This window comes from Gallinula chloropus (assembly GCF_964237585.1).
Source record: "Gallinula chloropus genome assembly, chromosome: 3".
Lineage (NCBI taxonomy): Eukaryota > Metazoa > Chordata > Aves > Gruiformes > Rallidae > Gallinula > Gallinula chloropus.
The window spans coordinates 32,226,324-32,251,051 of record NC_140087.1 but is presented as its reverse complement, the minus strand read 5'-3'; the positions used below and the strand labels follow the sequence as shown (position 1 = coordinate 32,251,051).

The 24,728-nt window shown below is 45.6% G+C and overlaps 1 protein-coding gene across 1 annotated transcript in view; it reads left to right on the top strand.

The window, feature by feature from the left end:
• Window positions 1-12,218: 12,218 nt before the first annotated feature.
• Window positions 12,219-24,728, top strand: part of UST (uronyl 2-sulfotransferase) — a gene marked incomplete at its 3' end in the record, with an annotated part of 159,190 nt that continues 146,680 nt past the window's right edge. Inside the window, exon 1 of the mRNA XM_084261925.1 lies at window positions 12,219-12,486. Coding sequence (XP_084118051.1) covers window positions 12,234-12,486 — 253 coding nt within the window. The 5' untranslated portion in view covers window positions 12,219-12,233. The remainder of the gene's footprint in view (window positions 12,487-24,728) is intronic.

Here is a 24,728-nt window from a genome sequence, read left to right as displayed (position 1 = left end):
GCTGGCAATTTAGTTATATTTGATAGGCAATGTCTTATCTAAAAGATAAAGTGACATTATGGGTATTTCACATCAAGCAAAATGTGGGCTGTAAGAAAATAGTGGTGATGGACTTATATTTGGATTTTGAATTTCCCTGCTGTAATTTTTTCCCCCATTCTTTTCATGTTTAGCATCTCCTTCCTACAGTTTGCTTTCATTCAACTGGAACTGGACCTGCTTTTAGGAATACAGCTTGTCCCATTATGCTTTTGTTACAGATGTCTTCTGCACACTCCAAGACTTGTGGTATTTTTTGCATCTTAACTTTCTCAAAAATTTTCTTTGAAGAATTGCTGCCCCTGGAGCATCTTCTTTAAGCATTTCTCCTAGCTGGGACACACCTCCCAAAGCAGGTATGCGGTTATTCCTTTCGGAGACGCAGCTGCAAAGCCTGCTCAAAGTGCAAACATCTGGCAGCCTCTCTGCAGCAAAGAACTGAGATGTACAGCATCCCCTCAGCCTCTCACCACAGACATCCCCAAAGCATTAATAATTTTTTCATATTCCCTTAGTAAAGAACAGTTAGAGTTTAAATTAGGAGACACTGGACAAACTTTGGGAATTCTCACCTTGCTATTATCAGCTAAATCCTTGCCTCTTTGCAAGCTGGTGTGCAATGCTGCAGGAGGGAGTAGATGTCTACTCACAGTAGAAATCACACTATGAGTAATTTCCCTTGAAAAACATAAGACAATGATGTAAATGTTATAGAATGTTTCACAGCCTCTCTGCCAAACTTCTTCGGGATCTTCCAGCCCTGCTTTAATTTGCAAACATCTTGAGCTATGCAGAAAAACAGCACGTGGGGTACTCGTGCGCCTTCACCGTTCCCCGTTTATTAAGTCCCACCATTAAGCAGTGCTATCCAAACTCTTCTGAATTTATATTGATTTATTTGCCTCTCAGAGTTTTCCCAGACATAAAACTCCAGTAAAACGCCCACCATCTGCCCTCCTAGTTTTGGTTGCTTAGCTATTAAATCTGTTGGATGGAAAACACCTTTAAAGCAGAGCCAGGGGATGAGAATTAGGGGCATCCTGGGGGTTGCAGGTAGTGTGTGGGAATAGTTTTGATTTTCATTTTGCTGTCTTTCATTTATCAAACCAAACCCAGTGAGAGGAACATCTGTCTGGCTGAGATACAGGAAATGTGCAGGGATGCCTTCAGGTGAGCTGTACCTTTGCCCCAACAGCAAATGGGGTCCCTGGGGAATAGCAAAGACTTGGGAAAGCAGCCTATAAGGTTCATAAGCCAGGATTCACCCTTCTCTAGGCTTGTAGAAAGGCAATATCTTTTCAAATATTTTCAAATAAAGCAAAGACCTGGAGGAAGGTATTTGGTCACTTCTTTTTTTGCAGAGGCTGGAAAGGAATTTTCATGAGAAGATTAATTCATTGTGCCACCTGAGAGTTTTGCCCTTCTGTATATCATCAGGAGACAGGTGTGGCTGTTAGGAGAGGAAGGCATGTGCCTTCTTCACAACCCAAGGACCCCATGAGTTCTGACTTTCAGTAGGCAGGGCAATAAAATGAGGCTTCAGAAGGCAAAAGGTACAGGAACAGAGGGGGAGATAGTAACTGAAAATACTCCAAAAAGGACCTTTAAGGTGAATGGAGACCACCAGACCAAGTCTCTCATTTAATGGACTCATGGTGTAGGTGGCATGTGAAGCTCATGCACTAAATTTTCAGAATTCCTGGGTTTAGATGTGTAAAAAGGGATATAAAACTCAGAGCTTGCTGTTTCAACACCATGGTATATAACTGGCCTTGTAGTTCTTGTATACAAACCACACAGAAAATGGATTTAGGCTTCCACGTTCACAGGTCCAGAGAAATTGAAATGTCTCAACTGTAAGATTTGCGGTTACAAGAACCTCAGCTGTCCATTAATATTAGAAGTCTTGACTGATAATAATAGGTAATAGAAGTTTTACTCATATTCCCTTAGGGATTCAGAGAATGCAAGTGAAAAGCCTTTTTAAAAAGAGAAAATACAGTGAGTTGCAAAAGGGATCTAGGAGAGAATGTATCCTCTGTAATAAGAGATGAATGTTTGTCATTAGTTTAATGAAGGGGCCCCAGAAACCTCCTGCAGCCCCCCATTAGTCTAACAGTTAGTCCATTGTATACATATACAATACACAGTCACTTGTCCTTGTGGGGCATCACGTCTGGGCCAAGTCTCAAGGCTAAAAATGAAGCCATTTCCACATTTCTGAAGCTTGGGTTTAAAGCATGAGGAACTTTAAAACAAAACAAAACCCCCAAACTTCTGACATTCTTATTTTTCTAAAATAATATCCCACCACTGCAGCAAAATTTCTCCTTTTGTTTTGGCTGAGGGCTTTGCCTAACCACGTTTTATTCCCATCTAATATTTATGTTTCAGGTTAAAAGAGGAATTTCCAAAACATGACTGTTCAATTTTGCACCTACCTCCCCTGGCTTAAGCAAACATGCTACATATGTAAAGACAGAGGCATTTTGACCACTCATGTGAGCAAAGCTTGTGTTGATGAAGAGTGGGAAAACATTAGTGTCCCATCTTGAGAAGAGTTAGAGGTACAAGGCAGTCATTTGGAAGGGGAGCTTGTATGAGTATAAAAGGTACAGTTTATCCTCTAATTGCCGTGTCTATAACTATGTGGATGCTGATGGTGTGACTTTCAAGCAAATAACTATTCAAGTAACTGTAAAATATCCTCCTGGGGTGAAATTCAACTCTTGCAGAGACCAAGAAGCCAATCAAATCTCTGAATTCAGTGGGAGAATCACACTTTTGACCCTGCATCATAATTTCTTCCACAGCACTTGCATTTCATACGTTTGCAGCACAGCACTGTAGTTTTTTCCTGACCTGGGATCAAACACAGATGATTGCAGGAGGAATGATTCTTCATCATGCTGTGCTTGGCACAGAGAACCTAGGCCGAGGTCCAGAAGAGTGGAGATGCAGCCGGTGCAATGTGCAGGTTTTGGAGCGATAGCCTTGTCCTGCCACCCTTCTCTTATCTGCCCTAAAGGAAAGGGGGATTTACACGCTGCATGACCTCCATATGTATTTGGGGGTTTCCATTACGCAATTAAGGGTGAGATTTCCTACCCAGATGTACATCTGTCATCTCCCATCCTTCAGCCAACATAAGACTATGAACACAAGAGGTCTGTAACTCATCTGAGGCTGTAAGCAGGGACTGCCACACAGCCTTTGCCAAAGGTCTTCTGTCCGTGGATAAACGTGGTTGTGAAATAAAAAGGCAAGGCTGGGGAGAAGGCAATATGCCCCTTCTTTTACAGTAAACCAGCAAACGTTTCTCATAAAGTTACAGAAATACAGCCTTTTTGCTGTATGCTGCTTGACTATGAAAATGCAACAACACTTGAAGGAGAGCTTCAAGAGACATGGTGTACTGTTCTCCTGAATGCAAATGACATGCCTTTGAGCCTGCTTGTGTTAATCTGAGATAAAAAGAAAGGGGAGGGGAAGAAAAGGTGACATCTTTTGAAAGAGCCTCTCATAAGGGCAATGGGAGCTGCCTTTACAAGGTGTGATGTTAAAGTCTGGCTTGGCTCAATCAGCAGCACACACACAGGCCCAGTGAAACAGCTGTAGGGGCTGCAGCAAGAGGCAGGGAAGTAAAACATAAGGGAGACAAAATAATAGCAGCGATGACAACAACAGAGTCAATCTTTACTTCATCGAGCAATAGGAATTAGACCTGTTGATCATAATTGTTGGTCCAGGTTTTAAACTCAAGTCTCCCAGTCAGGAGATTACTCAGCTGAAGGCCCAGTATAATGAGAATATATGCTTTCTTTTTCCACACAAATTGAAAATAGTATGATCTAAGGCTGACAACCTCAGCATCTGGGAGTGCTTAAAGCAATTCATAGTTTTGCTCCAGTCACATGGCTCTGGACAAAGACTGCAGAAAAATCAAATTGGTCCGGAGGAAGCCTTGATGTTGGGGAAAACTCAATAAACTGAGCAAGGAGCCTTTGATTTATTTGCCTTAATTCATTATAAATGAATGACATTCTTTCTCCTCTTGCAAATGCTTGGCTGCTATTTTTGTGTAAACATTCATGACTATGTTAATTGCCCTGCATCTTTTTATGTTCATTTTAGAGATTTTATTGCTCTACTTCAGAGGTTCTAAATAATTGATTTATATAGTCTACTTTTTCAACAGGCATTTTTGTAGGCATTCTCTTCCAGATGTATTTTGTACAGGTTTAAAAGAAACATTTACTGCATTCCAGAAATACTGTTGCCAAAGAATCTAATTTAAAAGCGGGGGGAAGTAGTTTATGATATGCAGATCTACTCGCTGCTTTGCGTATTTCACATTTTAGCAGCAACATGAAACTGCCAGAGTAACAAGAACGAGTTATTCAAATGAGAGCTGTTCTTACTGAATTAGAAAATTAAAAGGATCCATATTTCCCCCCGTTATTCTGTGAGCTGACACTGGATAGAACTCCTGATCTGACTGTATGGAATCGAAATGAAACTCCACATACAACTTCAGAATGTTCACGTTTGTATGTGCGTGTGGCAAGGCAATGCAAGGAAGCCAAAGTTACCTGCGTAACCATCCCCAGGAAATGAGTCAAAACTAAGTTAGAAAAAGAACTCTGGGCCATTGCAATAAGCTGCCTGAATTAAGTCAGCCTTTTACACCCACAGCTATGTCATACACGTGTGCATGCACACTGTGCACAGGACAGTGTCTTTGTCTGTGGTGCACCACTCTTTTCCAGGCCCTCGTACGAGGGCAGAACTGCCACATACTGTTCTAGCTTTAACCGTCTATTTCGGCTCTCCACAATGTATTACCACTCTAATGTCAAATGCTTGCTGGTAAAACCTAGTGCCTAAAAGCCTGAGTTACCTATACAGCAGAGGTTTGTAGACAGCAGTGTGCCCAGGTGGCCAAGAAAGCTAATGACATCTTGGCTTGTATCAGAAGCAGTGTGGCCAGCAGGTCCAGGGAAGGGATTGTGCCCCTGTACTTGGCATTGGTGAGGCTGCACCTCAAGTGCTGTGTCCAATTCTGGGCTCCTCACTCCAAGACAGACATTGAGGTCTTGAAGTGTGTCCAGAGAAGGGCAACAAAGCTGGTGAAGGGGCTGGAGAACAAATCTTATGAGGAGCAGCTGAGGGAATTGGGGTTGTTCAGCCTGGAGAAGAGGAGGGTAGGAGGGGACCCTACCACTGCCACCTGAGAGGAGGCTGTAGAGAGGTGGGTGTTGGTCTCTTCACCCAAGTGACAAGTGATAGGATGAGGGGGAATGGACTCAAGCTGTGCCAGGGCAGATTCAGATTAAACTTTAGGGAAAAAGTTCTTCAAAGAAAGCATTGTCGGGCATTGGAACAGGCTGCCCAAGGAGGTGGTTGAGTCACCGACCCTGGATGTATTTAAAAGATGAGTAGACAAGGTGCTCAGGGATATGGTTTAGTAGAGGACAGGTATGGCTGGACTCAATAATCTCAAAGGTATTTTCCAACCTAGTGAGTCTGCGAAAAGCAAACAGTTCTGAAGGATGTTCCCTCTGCTGTAGCTCATGAGTAAAGTTTGCACCACCTGCAGTACGGTGCATTTCTGGTTTGGGGTTGGAAGCAGCAGGGCATTGGCAGCTGAAGGGTGAGCAAAGGCAGTTTCCTGCAGCATGCACGCTGTGGAGGCACTGCTTGGGTGGCAGGTTTGGAGTTGCAGTGACCTGATGTACAACCATACAGTAAACTTTATTGTGTGGGTCAGTCCCTTTTTTGTGCATTGCTTTTTCCAAAGTTTGACCTAACATATGTAACAGCTGCCCTGTGGCAGATACACAACACACAACTCTATTTTTGGGTAATACCACATTGCCAAGTGAGGGATCCATGCTAAAGAACTTGACATTTGCTGCTTTTTGATAAGTGAACAAACAGTTTTTCTGAAATACTTTGATTGCATGCAATCTGTCTATGAATAATTCAGTAAAGTAACTTTCAGCTTGTGAATTGTTTCATGTACGAGGTCTGAGATGAGCTGAAAAAAACCATAGGGCCAAATTTACTGAGGGATTTAGACCCATGGCTGTTTAGGCAGCTCCTTTTGAAAATCCCACCTGAAGTCTGAGACTGATAAGGACTAAATGCACCACATCAGGTGCTGTTCATCCCACTCGGCTAGGAAGGGATTTCCTCCTCCTCCCCTGTAAGTACAAGTCACCTCCCCACCTTGCATACCACTAGGTGTACGCTCTTTTCTGTCTTCACTGTTGGTGCACCACTTTCTTCCAGTCCTTTGTGTGAATCTTCTGGCCACTTCTTAACTTCTTTTCACTTTGGCTGTTTGCCTTCCTTCTCCCCTACCTTTTCTGCCCTCAGAAACCAAGAAACAAATAATTTGGAGAGTCTTCTTCCAGTGGTTGGAGCCCTCACCTGCAGGAAAGAGAGACTTTGGTTGTAGGTCTGTCTTATTTGATAAGACAGCAGCAGTGATGTTATTAGTAGAATACTAGGAGTTAGAATATTAATTTTAGGAGTGATTTCAGAGATGTGGATTGGATTTCCTTACAGGCTGGGCTAGATGGCTTTGTCTGACACCACCTCTTTCATCCCCCTGTGGCAACCCCAGCTGTGACACCTCCTGGTGCGTTAGTTTACTTCACCCCGAAGGGTTTCCTCATGCTACAGAATGCGGTGCATAATGGGGAGCTGTAAAATGGCTCAGGGACTGGCCGAGGCTACCCGGTGCCAGGGTGGCTCTCTGCCCACCCTGCTGAGAGCTGTGTGCTACTTTGGCTCCACTGCTCCCTGGTATTGCAAGGGCATAGCTTTGCACAGGGATGCAAGCATGCACCAGGGTTTTTTTTTTTGCAGGTAGCTGTGTGTTTCTAACATATCTCTTAATTTCCTGGATTTAGCTATAAGTGCTTGTCTATTTTAATTAGTGCCTAATTAGCATCAGTACTGTGTTTTCCCCCATGTGACTGTCTCCATCTTTATATGTCTAAATCTGTCCAGTACATCATATGGTGTTACTCTGTTAGCTGTCCAAACAAATGTAGCTTTTAATGGGTCTGCTGTGTGAAAACTCATGTTTACACAGCACAACTTCTGCCTTGCTATCAGGAGTTTCTGCAGACAAATGCGGGAATTAGGCTGCTATTGGAAAATCAATACAAAGAGGACACAAAGTCAAAGGGAAATCAGTTGAGGGGTTCTGAGTGGATATTTATGAGGGGAAAGGATTGATCATCAAGGCTATACATTATACAATATCCTCTTGCACCTCTAGCTTCAACTGCCTCTTCTGGATTTTATGTGTGCTGATTAAAAAGGAAAGTGTCCTGCCTGAATTCTCTTGTTACCCATTTTCTAAGCAAATTAAGCAAACAAATAAAAGCAGTGGTATCAGGAGTTAAGATAGCCCCTTGAGTAGCACTTTGCCGGAGATGCCAAGGGATTAATAAACCCATCACACTCGAAGTGATGCTGACAGGACGTGCTCGTGTCATTCTAAATACCGCTTCAATTACAAATTATAAATACTTCTCCTGAAGTGAATCTGCTCCATCAGAGTGTCACTAAGTTGTGCCTGTCTGGCACACAAGCTCATTTCTCCATCTTTGGATATTTGCTGTCAGATTTTTCCAAGGGATGTATCCCTGAACCTTCCACAAAGCACAGAAATTAATACAACCAGCTAGCACAGGGCTGCAATTCCCGTTCAGTCAAGGCAGATGAAACTTGGAAGCATTCTGTATGCATGGAATGGACGGGTATGGTGCACCCTTATTTGATCTCCATCAAATTATCAGCTATTGCTGAACAAAGCAAAACAAAACCTGCAGAGCTGCCGTCAATTACTCTGTTACGCTCTCAACCCTTTCTGAATCAGAGAGAGTGCTGGAGGAATCTAAATTTGTGATCTTTCATGGGTTCTTCTCAGATGACATTAAGTTATTCTGTTATACCAGTGTACCTTCACTCAGTGAAGACTTGCATTAAATTTCCATTATTCTTAGTGTCTTATGAAAATCAGGGGCCAAGCCGTATCTTATCCCCTTCTAGTTGTTTATACATTTGCAAACTGCCTATTCTGATATATCCCCAGATGGAGAATTTTGCTTAATGAGGATTTATTTAGAGACTTTATTTATTTAGAAAACATCCACAAATAATGTTCAGGTCTTTCCAAGAATAAGGGAAAGATGATTTGCCTATGTTAAACAGAATCCTACCATGTCAAAAACGGGAAGTCATAGTGCATCTGTTCCTTGGAGCATTGGTGCGTTTTTAGGGGTGTAGCTTTTGATAGCAGTCTGTGCATAAGCTCAGGTTATGTGTGCTCAGTAGAAAAGAGCTGCAGCACCTCAGCAGCCTGGCGTAGACATTCCCAGAGAAGACAGTAGGGATGCAGGCTCAAAACCAGGACCACACCGCCCCGCTGGCAAGATGTTACAACCAGGCTGGCCGAGCAGCAGAACTGACTGGCCGGTGGGTAACCCATGCTGATGCAGCCAAACAAGATTCTCTGCACAGTGCTGCCAGACACACAACCTCCACATGCTCTTCATCTCACTCGCTGAACAAGTCTCTGATTCCATCTGTTTGGAGTTATAAATCAGCTTGGGAGTCTCTACCACAGCACCAACATGGACCCACTTTGAAATTCTCAGCAGCTCCTTTCAGAGCATCCTCTTCCAGCCCTGGAGAAGTGCCTCTGTGCTCGCAGCATCCTCCTTGCTGGAACCACTGCAGTTGGAGGGGGATTCAGTCTGAGCAAAAGCTGGACCCAGACTGGATGAGGTCATGGAAGGAAACAAATTTGGACAGTCTCTGCTCTCCTGGAGCAGAGACTAGATGTAAGAGAGGAGGGGATAAAAAGGAGTGGGGCAAGGTCAAGGCAAACAGCGGATGAGGACTGCCGCAGTGAGTACTGCTCTGAAAATGAATGCTCCCGTGTCTGTAGCACCAGAGCACTCCTATATGATGTCAAGCAGATTACTTGAACTACAGGTGGCCAGCGAGTACTCTTTTTATGCTTGGTGTTCAGTTGGAGAGCCTGGGGTCTGATTTGTAGAAGTAGTTAGCATTCACAGCTGCGTCTGAAGTCAAAGGGAGCTATGCTTTGAACATACCAAGTGCCGCATAATGCTAACTCTTTCACCAAGGCAAGCCCCAGTCATCTCAAGGCTGGCAACCAAAATTAATAGATGCATTTAACCTTAATCTCTCTGTGTCTCATTTCCCAATCAATAAAGTGGTGATTTCAGCTACATCGCATGAAAGTAATCCATAAGTGTTCATCATATGCTCAAGGTACCGCAACAATGACTGCTGTAGAAAAGCCTGCTATGATGTTAATAATTTCACATTACAAGCAGGATTTAAATAGGTTTAAACAAATGCTGAGACCATATGTTGAACAACGAGATTAAAAATAAACCGAAAAGCTGCACGTGCAGTGATCAGCGTCTGTCCCGTGCGCTGTACAAGGCAGCAGTCCTCTGAGCAAAACAGTATCATCTCACAGTTAAAGGCTAAACTGTAAGCCATACCTTCTACAAGCCAAAACAAGTTTGTCTGAAAAATCCTACCTTTGGGTTATCCTAAAATGTTGACACTTGGCTTTTCAACTGTGCTGTTCCTTTAATGTGGGGTTTCTGTTTTGGATTCTTTGGAGTCTTTTGAGTGAATGGGAATGTAGTAAGTTAAGGAGGTATATATCTTTTAATTGCTTTATGCCATGCATACAAAGTCACGCTGGTTTTGTTAAGGTAGGCAAGTAACAGGGGAATTAAAGTAGGGAAACAGCTGCATGGTATCAGGCTACAGCACAAAGTAAACATCATTTATTTTCCTTCTTGTTGTCCTAATTTGATTTTTGGCATTTTAATTGATAGCATACCATAGGTGTAATAGTTCATACATGTGAAAGTAACTACTTTTGCAGCACATTTATACATTTAAGTATATGTTCCAGCAGCAAAGATTTCTAGTTCTTCTTCCTCCCAAGAGAATCTTTTACCCATCGATGCTTAGAAATACAGCAAGCAGTCTGTCAACAGTACAGTCTTCCCACTTAAATTTTACTCCATTCATTAGTCTGTTTCTCCATCTTTTTCTTCTTTTTTTTTTCTTTATATCTATTCCTAGACATCAAAGACATTCCTTGGAAACAGAAAAATAAAGATTTATTGATTCACCTTACAGGTGTTGCCTGTCTTCTCGTCAAAGCACCGATTTTTCTCCAATGTTGGGTACAAATGCTTACCGGCTTCTCATGTGAAGCAGCAACTAGAAGTGCTAAAAGAATCTGGAGTGTGGGCAGCACAAACATGCCGATAGATGTGGAAGTATTCAAAAGAGTATAAAGTGATGCAAAGCATCCAAGGATATTTTTTATGAAGGAACGCAATGGGATAGGTCATTTATTGCCAGATTCTGGCTTTGTGCTCTTGTCCACACCAGCAAGATTAATGTCCATATTTCAGCAGATGCCCTTTGCTGCTGGATGCCAGCAAAAAAGTCAAAGCCAGTAGCGTAGGTAAGATTCAGGCATTTACCCAAGCCTTCCAATCTAAGTGGTAAAAACATCTGAACGCAGTCTCCTGAGCAAAATTTCCAGCTGCATGTGCACACAGATCATGAGTCAGCCCCCCGAAATCAGAATGCATTTTTTAAGCCTAAAAAGGAAGGGGGTGATTGCTTTTTAATTTCTGACCTGGCAAGTTACACTTGGGTCATGATTTCCTACTTTTCTCCCAAACCACAGTGGATAGAATTCGCTGTTCCTTAGAAATGAAAATGAAGAGCCTTGTGTGATCCCACAAACAGGATCATGGGGAAGTTGTTCCCCTCCCAGCTTCCAGCCAGGTCCATAAAACAAAACAGTGAACCAGCAGTGGCACCCCAAACCCTCCTCACGCCACTGCTGCATTGGCAACGCAGCCACACGGGGGGAATGAAATGTGTTTCTACTTCAGACAGTGCCCAGGGATGAGACCAGCTCCAAATAAGCCATCAGGACATATTGAGGACATATGTTGTATAAAGAGGATGAAGCTATTAAACAGCTCCAGCGCTGAGCGAATGCTGTTCACCCTATGCATGGTGGGAAGCGGTTCTCTAGGAAAAATACCACGATCGAGTAATTAAAGGCTGTATCATAAGCCACATGTGCAAGGGGGTCAAATTAAGGTTGCATGAGCAATCTTAATTCTGTGATTTCCGTCTGAAGCCCCGCATCAGTCATACCAACAAAGCTGCAAGGAGGGGAGCCACCCCTCGCTGTGAAGGTCCCCACAGAAAGTGTAAAGGTGCTGGATCTTCACGTTGCCTTAGACTTGTCGACATCACCAGAGTATGAAACCTTTCTACTGCTATTATCACTGTAAGGAGAGAAACGGGAGCCCCACACAGTGGGAGGTGGGGGGCACTGTGCTCCTGGCAAGCCGCCGGCAGGGCGAGACCCCCGGTTCAGGCCCCAAAGGGGTGTCCCCAGGCCTACCGCAGCAGGAAGAAGGTGGGCAGGGGGCCATGGCGGGGTTTGGGCCAAAAGCAGAGCTTCGCCGGGGCCGATTAACGAAAAGCCCCAATCACAGCCCCCGCCCCGCGGTTACCGGCCCCGCGCAGCCCCCGGGGCGGGCCGGGGCAGGTGGGTTACGTCGGCCGGGGCGGGCCGGGCCCCGCCGCAGCCAGACCGGTGGGGCGGCGGCGCCCGGCGGCGCCCGCAGGGGTCGCTCGCGCGGAGGCAACGGGCACGTCGCGGTGACCGGGGGCGGCCCGGGGGGGGGGGGGGGAAGGCGGGCGGCGGGGCCCGGGCGGGAGAGGGGCGGCGGGGCCGGGCGGCGCGCACAAGTCGGCCGCGGAGCACTGGCTGTAACTTGACACCGGAGCGAGAGGCCGAGCGGAGAGAGGGAGCGAGAGCGGCGGCGGAGGAGAGGAGCCCCAGGGAGCGGGATGGTGACCACCTCCTTCCCCACCCCTTAGCGGCGCTCCGCAGCGGCCGCCGCCGCAGCGCCCAAGACTCTCGCTTGCCTGTGGGGCCGAGGGCAGCTGGCGATGGGGACGGGACGGGTCCCCTGAGCTCCCGGGAACTTTCCCCGCCGCGGGCAGCCGGAGCCGAACAGGCGGATGGAGGATGCGCTTTCTCCGGCGGGCTGCGTGACCCGGCGGCGGCGAAGGGAAGGATGAAGAAGAAGCAGCAGCACGGCGGCGGGGACTGCCCGGCGTCCCGGCCCCCCGCGGCGGCGGCGGCGGGAGGGGGCCCGGGCCAGGGCGGGGGCTGGAACAGGCGGCGGCCCCTCTCGCTGCTGCCCTTTCTTTCGCTGCGCGACTACGGCTTCTGCATGGCCGCCCTGCTGCTCTTCTGCCTGGGCTCCCTCTTCTACCAGCTCAACGGGGGGCCCCCGCACTTTCTGCTGGACCTGCGGCACTATCTGGGTAAGGGGCGGCCGGCGGCGGCGGCGGGACTTGTTGCGGCTCCTCCTCGCCCCCCGCGGCGGCTGGGCCGGGGCCTCCCTCCGGCCCCGGGGCTGGGGGTGGCGGCTGAGCTTCCCGGGCGGAGAGAGAGGGGCCGGGGGCGCCGGGAGACCGGGTCTGCCCGGGAGGGGTGGGCAGTCGGGACGCGGGGCGGCGAGGTCTGTCTGACAGCGGGGTGGGAAGGGCCAGCGGCGCTCCGGGAGCGGGGCGTTGGGACGCGCCCCCTCGGAAGTTAATTTTGGCGAAAGGTAGAGTCCTCGTGAGACCCCTCCTCAAACCGGAGACGGGGCTGCGGCCGGAGAGGGCTCTTTGTGTGCCCGAGGATCGCCGCAGAGCGCGATCTGCCAGCTGCCTCTTGCCGTCAGGTGGGCTCCGAGGCGGCAGCCGAGCGGAGGGGATGGGAGGGCAGAGCAGCGCCCGCGGGTCGCGCACCGGGGGAGCGCGGGCGGAGCGTCCCGCCAGCGCCTCCCCGCCCCGCTCAGGTGCGCGCAGGAGGACGGCGCTGCCCGGAGGGCGCGGAGCGGGGTTACGAGGGGCAGGAGCGGAGTGTGCTCCCGGGGCAGAGCTCCGGCGCTTCGCCAGGGCCAGCGTGCCCCCGAAGGCGGTGGCCCGGCCGAGCCGTGCCCCCGCGCCGCGGCCCGCAGCCCTCATCCTCATCCGCGCCGCAAGTTTTGCACGTGGTTTTTCTTTGTGCCCGGTTTCCACGCCGCTACATGTCGCTTCCCTGCTCAACAGAGAAGGTGTGAAACACAGAGCGTACGTACCTCAGAGCGGGAGGGCTAGTTCAAGCAGGGAACGAGACCTCAGGGCTCCTCGGCACGGTAGGGTTACTGCAGAGTAACTTGGGGTGTGGGTGTCCAGCCACGGTAGCTCCTTTCCCTGGCTTGTCCGTGCAGGTAAGGCTTTGGTGGTACGCGCTGCGGAAGGGCCATCTGTATCTGTTACAGTGTCAGGTTGGGAGCAAAACCACAGTCCTTGTACTGCGGGAAAATCAGCTGGAAGTCAGTATCTCTGTGTGTGTGTTCTATGAACATCTTGGGAGTGCAACTGCCTGCGCGTGTTGCTTCTGTGTCAGGGAAAACCATCCCGTGTCCTCTGCTAGCTGGGGAGGGGGTACGGAGAGGACACAGCCAGGCTCTTCTGGGAGGTGCCGGGCAGTAGGACAGGAGACACCAGATGCAAATTGCAACACGGGACGTTACAATGAGATACTAGAAAAGAAGTTTCAATGGGAGAGTGATCAGACTTTGGAACAGGCTACCCAGGGAGGTTGGGATGTCCTCGCAGGTACTCGGAACTGAACTGGGCATGCTCCTGAGCAACCCAATTCAGTTTTTCCCTGCTTTGGGGTTGGGTCCTGGGGATAGGACCAGGTAAACAGCAGTTCATGTCATTCTCTGATTCTTCTATAACAGAGAAAAACATAAGTGAAAATTCAAATGAGAACAGGAGAGCATATTGCATCTCAGGCTTGGACTTTAACGACTTTTTTTTCCCTTCCTTTAATGTACAATTAGGAAGATATGACTCCATTGAAGAGGAAAGGGGCAAACTTTCCACCAAGGTGGAAGCAGGTTTTGTGGCAACTGATTGACTCTTTAATTGGGTCAAGCACAGATCTGTTTTTCAAAATAAAGTTACATCAAGTTTTTTTAATTCATTTTAATATGTATCAAGGATGAACGTTGCTTGGCTTGTGTGCGAATAGACTCTGAGAAACTCTGGGTTACACAGCTCCTCACTTTGTGGTCTTTTGACTGCTCTTGAGGGATCTGGGGAATAAAGCTAGGATCGACTACCCTAACCACTCTAGCCAGTAGTTGTGTGTCTGCTGGAAAATCTTCTGAGGCCTGCAGATGAAAGGCTTGGAAACCACTGCATCTTGGTGAATGGGTCGTGATTGTTTTTGTATGAGCGCAGAAAAGTCTTTATTGTGTGAGCCTGAGTGTGATGAGCCTCTGAGGAAGGAGTGCTGTCTTCTTTGAAAATGGTTTGGGGTTTTTTTTGAAGTGTTGGCTTCTCTTGGGGGAAAGTAGACAGATCTATTAATATCTGTCCATTAACAAAGTTCTGCACTTGTATCAATTAGTACAGGAATTTCCTCTGTGCGCCTGAGTTACCTGGGATGTTGAGAAGACGAGGAGTTGTCTGGCATCATGCAGCAGGCCAGTGGCTGAGAGGGAAGCAGAGTCCTTGTGGCTGGGGTCCTCATACCCGCTAAGCAAGCTGTGCTGCTGCCTCCGCGGGGAAGCGGAAGGTGTTCTACTTGGATGCCCAGGTGCATGCTGCACTCTGAAGTTGTTTTGCACTTCCGTGGTGTAAAGTTTTACTTCGGGTGTCAAAGGGTGTCCACGTGGGTGACATTTGCTGAATACATTGTTGTTGGGGTTTTTTTGCACTAAGTGTAGGTTTTGCCACCTGAGTGACAATGTTTGCAAATTATGAACTTTTTTTTTTGTAAGCAGGTAATCTGCTTGTTTTCCAAGGGACTCACAAGTGTTTGGAGGAACAGGTATTGGATATCCAGTCCAGCAACCTACCGAAGCCCTACCTATTTGCTATGTCTTTTATACAACGGTTGGACTAGTCAGGTCTCACAACATTAAAAAAAAATAAACTTTTTTATTTCCCTTGAAGCCACAGACCCAGTGTACAAGCAACTCTTTCCTTCCAGTCCTTCCAACCCACAATTTGTGGTATTAAAATTTAAATCCTCAAGCAGAAAGGGGCAGTTCATTTGCAAACCATGTTTGCAACATGTAAATTTTGCCACCACCCTTAGTGTGTTTAAATCTCCAAGAAGGACTAGGCTGAAGAGAAAATTGATTTCTGTGTTAAAGTACTTTGTGGCTTCTACAACGTGGGGAGGCTGGTTTTGGGCTTTTTGTTTGCATTGCAAGTTTCAGTGTGCTGCTCGTTTAGTTATGCTACTTTAGAAGGAATGCTTGGATGTTTTTCACCTCAGAATTTAAAAGGATGCTCCTCAGTAACAACACAAAACTTCAGTAGTAGTGATTGGGATAGACATCACACCTGCATCAGGCAGGAGTGTGCATAAAATAAAATCTGGGCAGTGAAAGGGCTAGGGTTGAGAATTTCTCATGTTGTTCTTAAGCCTGCATCATACCCTGTGGAGGAGGAGAAAGAATAAGCTTATTTTCAAGGGAATTAAGTATGAAGACTTGCTAGTTCTATGAACTTTCCCTTTGTGGTGGTGGGGATGGGTGTATTTTTAGAATATTCAGACTGTTAGTCAATTGGGTTTTTTTCTCCTGGACTGACTTCTCTGGTGTGTTGAACTAGCTTCTCCAGTGTCCTGCCCACATGCATCCCCTTTTTCATTTGATTGCCGTGCTGACTGGGGAGAATCTGTTAGAAAAACATTGTGTCAGCTTGTAGGGAAGAAGGTATCTATATTCAGTATTTCCACTTTTTGCATCGCCTTCTATCTCTTGTTCAGCAGAGTCATATGGAGCAAATGAGAGTAGATCAGCAGATACGAGGCTGTGCTGTGTTGTTTGTCCTGCTCTCACTTCAAAGCTTGTAATAGTTTGGAGGACAGAAAGGTCTGTGGAAAGCTAATGGTTTCTGCTGTCTGTTCTGGCTGTGATTCACAGGGTTACAGCTCAAGTTCCATGCTCAGGATAGATCTAGAGTCCATGTTTTCAGCATGTAATCAGTTGGGAGCATGGACATTAGTAGGCTATTGCTAGAGAATCTGCACAAGTACCAGAAGGCATAGCTGTTGCAGCAGGCGTGAATTTGCTGTATGAGGGTGCATACTGGTTTTGGACCATCTATGAGCTCCAAAAAAACCCAGAAAGCTTAAAAAAACCCACAAAAACCCAACCTGCCAGGCTTTCCAGTAATAAACTGGAGTATTGGGACTTGCGCAACATCTATGAGGTCTTGCTGGTTGATTCTGCCAAGGTAATCCTGGCTCGCTAATCAAAACCCAACTGCAGCAGCGGGAGGAAGTGAGAAGAGGCTTCCCTTAGATGAGTAAGACAGAATTCGTAAATCTTGGACAGCCCTGTGGCTTTTGGGGAAGGTGCTGGGGACTCCATCCCCCCTGCAACTGCGGTGGCTTTTGCATTGCTTTATTCTTCCCTGCTTTGGCTTGTGATATATATATACATGCTTCAAAACGCAGGAAGGAGTATTGCCAGCGGCTGGTAGCAACCCTCTGATAGCCAATGAAAAAGTAAAATCCTTTGATCTTCGATATTTGCCGTGCAGACTTGTTGTTGTTGATCTCAATTAAAGCATTTTCCCTGTAGAACTCCCCAGCAGCCTGCCAGCGAGTACTGCTGCTTTGGTTCTGCGTGGAAGTTGCCTGTGCTGTGGCTTCCTATGCAAGACAAAAAGACTTAAGTGGCCAGCTGTGTTCTTCGAACAATCTGTAACTTTCTCGCTGCTTTCACTCTTCGTGCCACAGGAGGCTCCCAGGTAGTTTGGCCGGATGTGCTGGGCAGGGTTAAAGTTGTCACCACAGCCGTTACTCTCATTTTGGGCGCTTCGGGGAACGCAGGCGTCGTTTGCTCAAACAGAAGCAGAAAGAAACCGAAATACTTGGGCAGGTTGTAACAAAAGTCTTCAAAATATTTAAAATGAAACCCAAAGTGAAACATTTTTTAAGTTGAGGTACTACGAATTGGCTTTATTTCACTAGGGTGTTTTGGGGGTGGTTTTTGTGTTTGGGTTGTGTTTTTGTGTGTTGGTGTTTTTTCTTCAGAAGTGTCTGGCTTTATCCTGTTAAGATGTTGAGAGGGACAAAAAAAGAAAAACTAAGGCAAACAATAAACCAATATGGTTTTGATACAAATTTTGTTTTAAAAGTGTAGAAGGGGAAGGGAAGTGTTTTGGGCTTCTTTGGTGGGGGCTTGATTTGGGTTTTTTATTCTGATAATTCTGCATTTGTGTTTAAGCTTATGGAAATCACAGAATTATTCAGGACAAGCTTTTCTAAACCATAAAAACACCTAGCATGCTCCACTGCTGCCTTTTTATGGCCAAAAAGGCTTGTTGCATCCCATTTTGGTTAGCACATGGGTCATGAATCCTTTACAATTTTAGAGGCCATTCAGGCGTGTGAGTAGAAGCAGCGCACTCAAGGAAAGACAGGTCTATGGACGAGATTTACTGTATGGTGACACAGTACCTGTTTCTGAGATGAATATGGAATATGCTTTTAACAAGGCCCTGGTTATGTCCTTATTGACAGGAGGATTTTTTCTTACTGTTTGCAAGAATGTGTAGTGTTCTCCAAAGAGCTCTTAGGTGCTTTAAAGCATTTTGTTCTTTCCCTGGCTCTTCAGTGGATTGTTTCATTTCATTGCACTTGGAATTTATTACATTTCAAAATTCATTAACATTGTAAGGAACTGAAAGGTCATTTTAGAAGCTGCTTCCTAAAAACCTTGAAAAGAGATGATCTGAACCAAAATGACATGTTTGTAGCTGTATCTTTCTTCATTAACTTTTCTGTCCTTCCTCATTTTGCTATTGTGAAAGTGATAATACATATTATCTTTTAGATAAAATATGTTTGGGCTTCCACTTAGGTTGTAAGCTTCCAAGTTAAAAGTGAGCATTCTTGGAATACAAAAGATATGCTTCCTCTTCCAAGAGGCTTTTGTTAAAAGGGTGCATGAGTTGCTCATCATTCACAGCTTCTCTGGTTGTAAGATTAACAAAGCTTTACCTGAAGCATGATTCTGTCAAGGAATACTCTATGGAGAACCAGAATGCACCTCGTTTTATGACTGACTTGAGCTTTTTCCTTTCAAAAAGACAGTCACTGGACTGCATTATCCTGGCTGGCTGTAAAACACTGTGTACAGTGAAGCCATAGCAAAAAAATGTTTAGGACTCCTTGAATGTGTTGTGATGGCATTCTAAATATATTTGGAAAATTTGGACAGCATTTATTTGGAGATGTATTGTCTGCTTTCAGAATCAGACTCCAGTCTGGGAATCAGGTATTGCATATATGCAGCTGTGTGTATTTTAATTTGATACTGCTAAGTCTGTTCACAAGAGATTTAAATGATTAATTTGGTTCCTGATGAGAGGGAATGTTACTACAGCTTTTTCAAAAACGTATTTGGTTTTGGTTTACTTTCAGGTTATGCGACAGTGGGGTATATTTGCCTGTGAGGGGTCAAGTCCACTGGTGAAATGGGATGCTCCACTTGGGCTTGGGGGGATAAGGGAGGCTTCAGTTCCCTGCCCTGGCAGGCTTCATGGGATACTCAACAAGTTGTGTGTTAATTCTGTCAGCATTTCATTCCCTTTCACTCAAAGGACATTTTGAAGACAAATATGTAGCAGAATATGATATTCTCCGATACTACAGTGATTGTAGCCATAGAAATACTTGAGAGAAAAGGATACTTGTCATTAATTCCTACTGTTGTGGAGGGATTTTGGCCATGTCAAAGAGGTAAGGCAGAGAGTGTTAGGAGAGAGATCCTGTGTAGGCTGAGACCAAGTCAGCGGCCCAGCTACTTTTCTTTCAAGGATATCGCCACCGGTCATTAACACAGTCTCTGTGTGGTTTCACTTGAGGAGTTATTGCTGTAATTGGTTTCCAGAGTCTCATCAAAGGGCATCACTTTTTACAAGTGTCCTCACATAGGAGACTTTATGTCCAGGAGAATGTAACCAGGTTGCTTATTTCTTGTTTCCGGTGGTGCTGCTTTAACTTGGTTTGCAAAAATGAAAGTGAAAATACAGTTTCTTGTTGCTTCATTCACCCAAAGTGAATGGCAAGCACTTTGTGCTCCCTCAGAGAATACTCAGCCAAAAGGAATCGTGGCTGTCACCAGAGGGGAAAATGTGGTGGATGCAGGGCTTCTCATGTTTTCATACAAAATTAGGGAGGAGAAAGATTGCTTCTATTCATACATTGATAACGAGAGAGAGTTCCTGATGTCTTTTGTGTCTAGCAAGAAACTGAAACTACTGAAATTGCTTGAGTGTGTGTTGTATGAAAACCACCCCGATTTTTCGGAAATAAGTTCAGGGCATTTAAGAAAGCCCTTCTTTCTGGGTGGTTGTTGTAGCCTCGTGTGAAAGTCCTCGCACATCCTGAGCTTCTGGCTCCTGTAACCCATTTAAGAGCAGCGCTGCTGCTTGTGTTGGTCTTGTAGCTGTCCTCCTGTGCAAAGACAAGCTTGCAGGTGAGATGCGAGAGTTTACATTTGCATCTTGGATGGGAGAAGAGAGTCTGTTTGTCGCTGGGTTGGTTTGATTTGGTGTTGGTTTGTTGTTGGGTTTTTTTGGAAGTCGTGACTTTGCACCTGCCGCTGACCCCCTGCGAGCGCTGCTTTAAACTGCAGCGCTGTGACAAGAAGCCCTGTGTGCTTCCGCTGCTACGAGCGCAGCCAAGGGGCTGAATAGACACTCTGTGCTTATACCAGTGTCTGTGAACACACTTAACCAAAATAAACTGCTGCGTTGTTCTTCTGGGCAGATAGTTTTTACAGCCCTTTGTAATTGGATTGTCTTTCCTGAAGAATTGGGTGGATGGGGCAGATCCCGCAGCCCCCCTTCTGTGCTGTTGTGCTTTTGGGGCAGTAAGTTTTGGAGGTTGGGCTTGGAGGGGTTCAGGGATTGCTCGTTCTTACCATGGGGGCAAGAAAGGGACGAGAATCTTTTTGAAATGAGTGAGAATTTGGTTCATTTTTGGATCTCTCACAGCTATTTATTTGGATTTCCTGTTTTATCAGTGAGGAGAGAAAGACACTTCCAGGTCATTACAGTTTATGGTAGACATATGATGCAAGTAGGATCAGCCCTTTTCAGAGATGTCAGTCGTCTGTAGCCTATTGCCATTAGCTTGGAAGGGAACACCAGGCTTGAGTACACTTCTGCTGCCAATGCCTTTCCCTGGGCAGCAGAGGTGCTTGCCTAGAAGACCTAATCTGATGAGTGCAGCAGTGGCTCAAAAACATAAGCTAAAAGCTTGTGGGCTGTTTTTTTTTTTATTATTATTTATTTTTTCACTTTCCATTGAAAGCTGTGGAAAATGATGACACATGACTCTTCACCAAGGAAGCTTTCCCCATCATTTTTGGTGAGCAGGCAAGTAGTTTTTCAAACACAACTCATGTTTGTATAATGAGGCATTTGTTTTTCTTTGTTTTGGAATCTGGGTTAGAGGATGTTTGGAGACTGAACGGGTGGGTAGGAAGTGGAGAGCAATTATTTGTCTGAAATTTATTTTACTCTCTTGCTTTTTAGAGCTGTGCTGGGGGAAGCAGAACCCCTTTTGTGGAAAATGGATGTGTAAATTTGTAAGTGTGGGAGTACAATGATTAGGTTTGTATTATGGTTTCTGAGTGCTAATGGTTTAGAAACAGACATTTGGATGTTTGCCAAAGCTTGCTTCTTATCACACTCCATGATTCAGGGTAGAAGTCATCAGGAGACTGGATGGAGATCATGGAACCCATGGCAGTTTGAATAAAGAGGCAGTGCATCTCTGCCATACATAAACAGTATGTTTTGGCACCCCCAAGAATGTTTATTTGCAAAGTCTCTACTGGCCAAGTGAATGGTTGGTTCAGTTCAATGTATCAGCCCCAGAGAGGATGCCTTGTACACTCACACAAGGTCACCAAACTGCTGGCGAGTGACAAATCTGTGAGATGAGCTGCCAGTGGCTGGGTTAAAAAGGCCTGGTCAAGGGTATTTGACTCATCGTTTTCGTGTGGGTTTATTTTTCCATTTGGAAGGTCCTGGACATTGAGGGGAGAAGGTGCTCCATACCACTGTCATTGTAGTGGAATGTTAGGTATTTCTGAAATATGCACAACAGTTAGGTGAAAGTTTCATTCCTTTTTACTCGTTACTACTAGGGACTATTGTGAGGTCTCCATCCCTGCTTGGCATTTGGTCAGAATACCTGGTTACTTTGGAGGAAACTGATGGTGTGGAAGATCTAATTTTTTTTACATGTAATTTCAGCCCAAAATTGAAAGATTGCTTATGAAATGTAAGTTCCAGCTCTGTGTCTTTTCACCTTTTAGGGTCTCCTAAACTTTGTTCTGGGATTCTTGTGCAGATTGGGACTTGCTCCATGGCAGCAACTTCTGTTGAAACAGACACAAGACCTGAAGAGGTTGAGGCAGATGGGGAGATGTGAGAAGAAATCAAGTCTTAGGATGCTGTTTCAGAAAGCGTTAGAGAATTTGTCTCACAATATACCAGTGTCAGCTTCAATTTCAGGTGACACACAGTAATTTTGTGAATACCCACAGTAATTGATTAGTGTTAGTATGACTTTCATTATCTCATAGCAATTAGCAGGTCACTAAGTATTACCACTTTTTTTTTTTTACTTTTTGTATCAGAAAGGAGTTAAATACAGTACTGATGTAGCCTTTTTCTCTTCAGTCCCATTTCTCATCAGTTTTCTTAGTGCCTTCCAATATGTGAGCACATCCTTTTCCTTCCATTCTTCCATTCCCCTTATATTTGCAGATCGTTGCTCAGTTCTCCTGTTAACTTATTCCTGTACAAAGCCAGAACGTGTTTAGCAGCTGGTGGTTTCCACGTTGTCTTGTATTCCTAGCTCCTCCAACCAGGTTCTCTTTCCTCAGTGGCTTGCAATATAAAGCAAATACACTCGCCTCCCTCGTCTGACGTACATCTAGAGAAGAGCTCTCTGAATCTGTGCATTGAAAATCAGAAGTGAGATCTTAGACGTGTCCCATGAGTAGCCCATGGCCTTGCATTCATAAAAGCTATGGGAAAATGCTAATGAGGTGCTTTGAAATACACAGAAAGATCTTGGAACTGGGATGTTGGTAGACCCCTCTTTTGCAGGCTTGAGATTACAGATAGAAATTGCATTGAGATTGGGCAGTACTGTGCAAGAAGAGATTTTTAGGAGACAACCAGTGTGGGGGAAGAGTGAGACAGACAGTTGTCTTGATGATCAGAGAGTTACATGAGATTTGGACTGTGTATGCCTTGTCTATAAGGCCCTGACTCCTTTCAGAGGTTCCTTCCTGAAGTCAACAGAGAGAGGCAGAGGTATCTCCAAAGAGCAACTCGGGCTACCTGTGACAGCTGAGCCCCTGACTTGTAAAGCAAGAAATGCTTGAAGTTTAGTGGGAAGAATCTGGGTTGTCTTGGTATTTTTTCATAGAAGCACTGGTTGATGGCTAGTAGAAGGCTTCCACAAAGGTGGAGGAGGGAAGTTAAACTAGCAAGTCTGTTAGATTAGCAGGTGATTTCATGTCAGTAGGTCATTGAAAAACCTAAATGCTTAGGATGCCTAAAAAAATAATCTACGTTAAGCACTGGAAAGATACCTCTGCATGGGATATCTGCCTCTGCTTGGTGGGTGGATTTGATGGTGTGTTTGTTGCTCCCTAAGTTTTGCAGTTCCCTGAAAAGGCCATGTGACAGCAGCTTTGATATAAACTGAAACGTTGCAGCAGATACTGTAAGGCAAAGGCTGTAAATTTGCTGACTTCTCAGTTCCTTTATATCTGCAGCTGATTGTTCTTTCCTATCAGAACACCCCATACAAATGTACAGATTTCTGTTGTTTTTCCCGTTGGGAGATATCACAATAAGTAAATTAGGATGAATAACAAACTAGTTGGGCCTAAGTGTTACCACCTGTGATTGTTTGAGGATTTGGCAGGTGGTGGTGGTGGGGGTGTGTGTCTGTATGCTGTGTTTTCATTTTGTTTTATTTCCAGTTGTGTTGTTTTGGTCATCACTGCATCTGTGCAACAGGCAGACAGAGATAGCCCGTAGTAGTGCGTGTATTGGCTACTGGGAACAGGCATGGAGGCAGGAGAGGCTGAGAGTTAGCTGCAGTCTGAGGATGCATTGCCACTTACTGGCTGAGGAAATGTTGAAACCAGAGGCAATTTGGGAGGAAGTTTGGTTGTGTTATGAAAACTAAGTAGCTGTAGATGCACATCCCCTGATTGTTGAGTATTTCACAATCAATTTCATTTTCAGACAGAACCAAATGATTTTCTGCCACCCTCACAGAATCAGAGTAGTTGGGCTTGGAAGGGACCTCTGGAGGTCATCTGGTCCAACCCTCCCATGCTCCAGCAGTGCCACCTAGGGCTGGTTGCCCTGGACCAGGTCCAAGTGGCTTTTTAGTATCTCCAGGGACAGAGACTCCATGACCTGCCTGGGCAAGCTGTGCTAGCACTTGGTCACCCTTACAGTAAAAGTGCTTCCAGATGTCCAGAGGGAATCTCTTCTGTTTCAGTTTGTGCCTATCACCTCTTCCCTGTCACTGGGCACCACTGAAGAGAGCTGGGCTGTGCCACCTTCTCCCATCAGGGAGATATACATTGATAGGATCCCTCCGAGCCTTCTCATTTCCATGCTCAACAGTCCCAGCGCTCTCAGCCTTTCCTTATGTGAGGTACTCCAGTCCTTTCATCATCTTTCGTGGCCCTTTACTGGACTCTCTCCAGTACGTCTGTGTCCCTTGTACTGAGAAGCCCAGAACTGGACACAGAGTACCCCAGGTGTAGTCTCACCTTTTGGACAAAAGAACATGCTTTGAGAATGTGTGAGGGGCTTCTTTGGAGGCCTTTTCCAGCACCTGTAAGAGGGAGAGAGAAATTCAAGTGACTATCACAGGCTTGCATGCTGTCTTTCTGTTGCAGGCTTATTTCTTAAATAGCTTTTTAGCTGATGGAACTTCAGGTTAAAAAGTGGATAATCTTACCACTCTTTTGCATGTGAAGTAGGCGTTCTCAGAAATGTGATTAAATGAAAGCTGTAGTAGTGACTGCTTCTTTCTCTACCTGTGAGCTGTCTATATTGCCTCACTAATAAGGAGCAAAACCACTCACTCAATTTCATCCCTTCAAGAACATTTTTCTGATGAGTCAGTTAAATTCAGTGCGAGTTATTGAATCTTCTCATAAACAACCTTACTCTATTAAGCCAGTTGCATTTCCCCCTCTCTAGTATTGATTCTGATACTTGTCTCATCAATGAGACAAATTTTGGCCAAGCTCTGGTGTTCTTTATAGCTCAGTGGTTGTCTGGGTTTTGCACTGAGCTACATGGAAACAGCTGACAGCTTAATTTTTCTTTCTCCTGGAACATTTTGCTTATGAATGTTAGGAGCTGAAAGACTTTAAATAGCATGTAGTGTCTTTAACCTTCTGACCCCAGCTCAAATACAGCTGAGGTTGACAGTACCT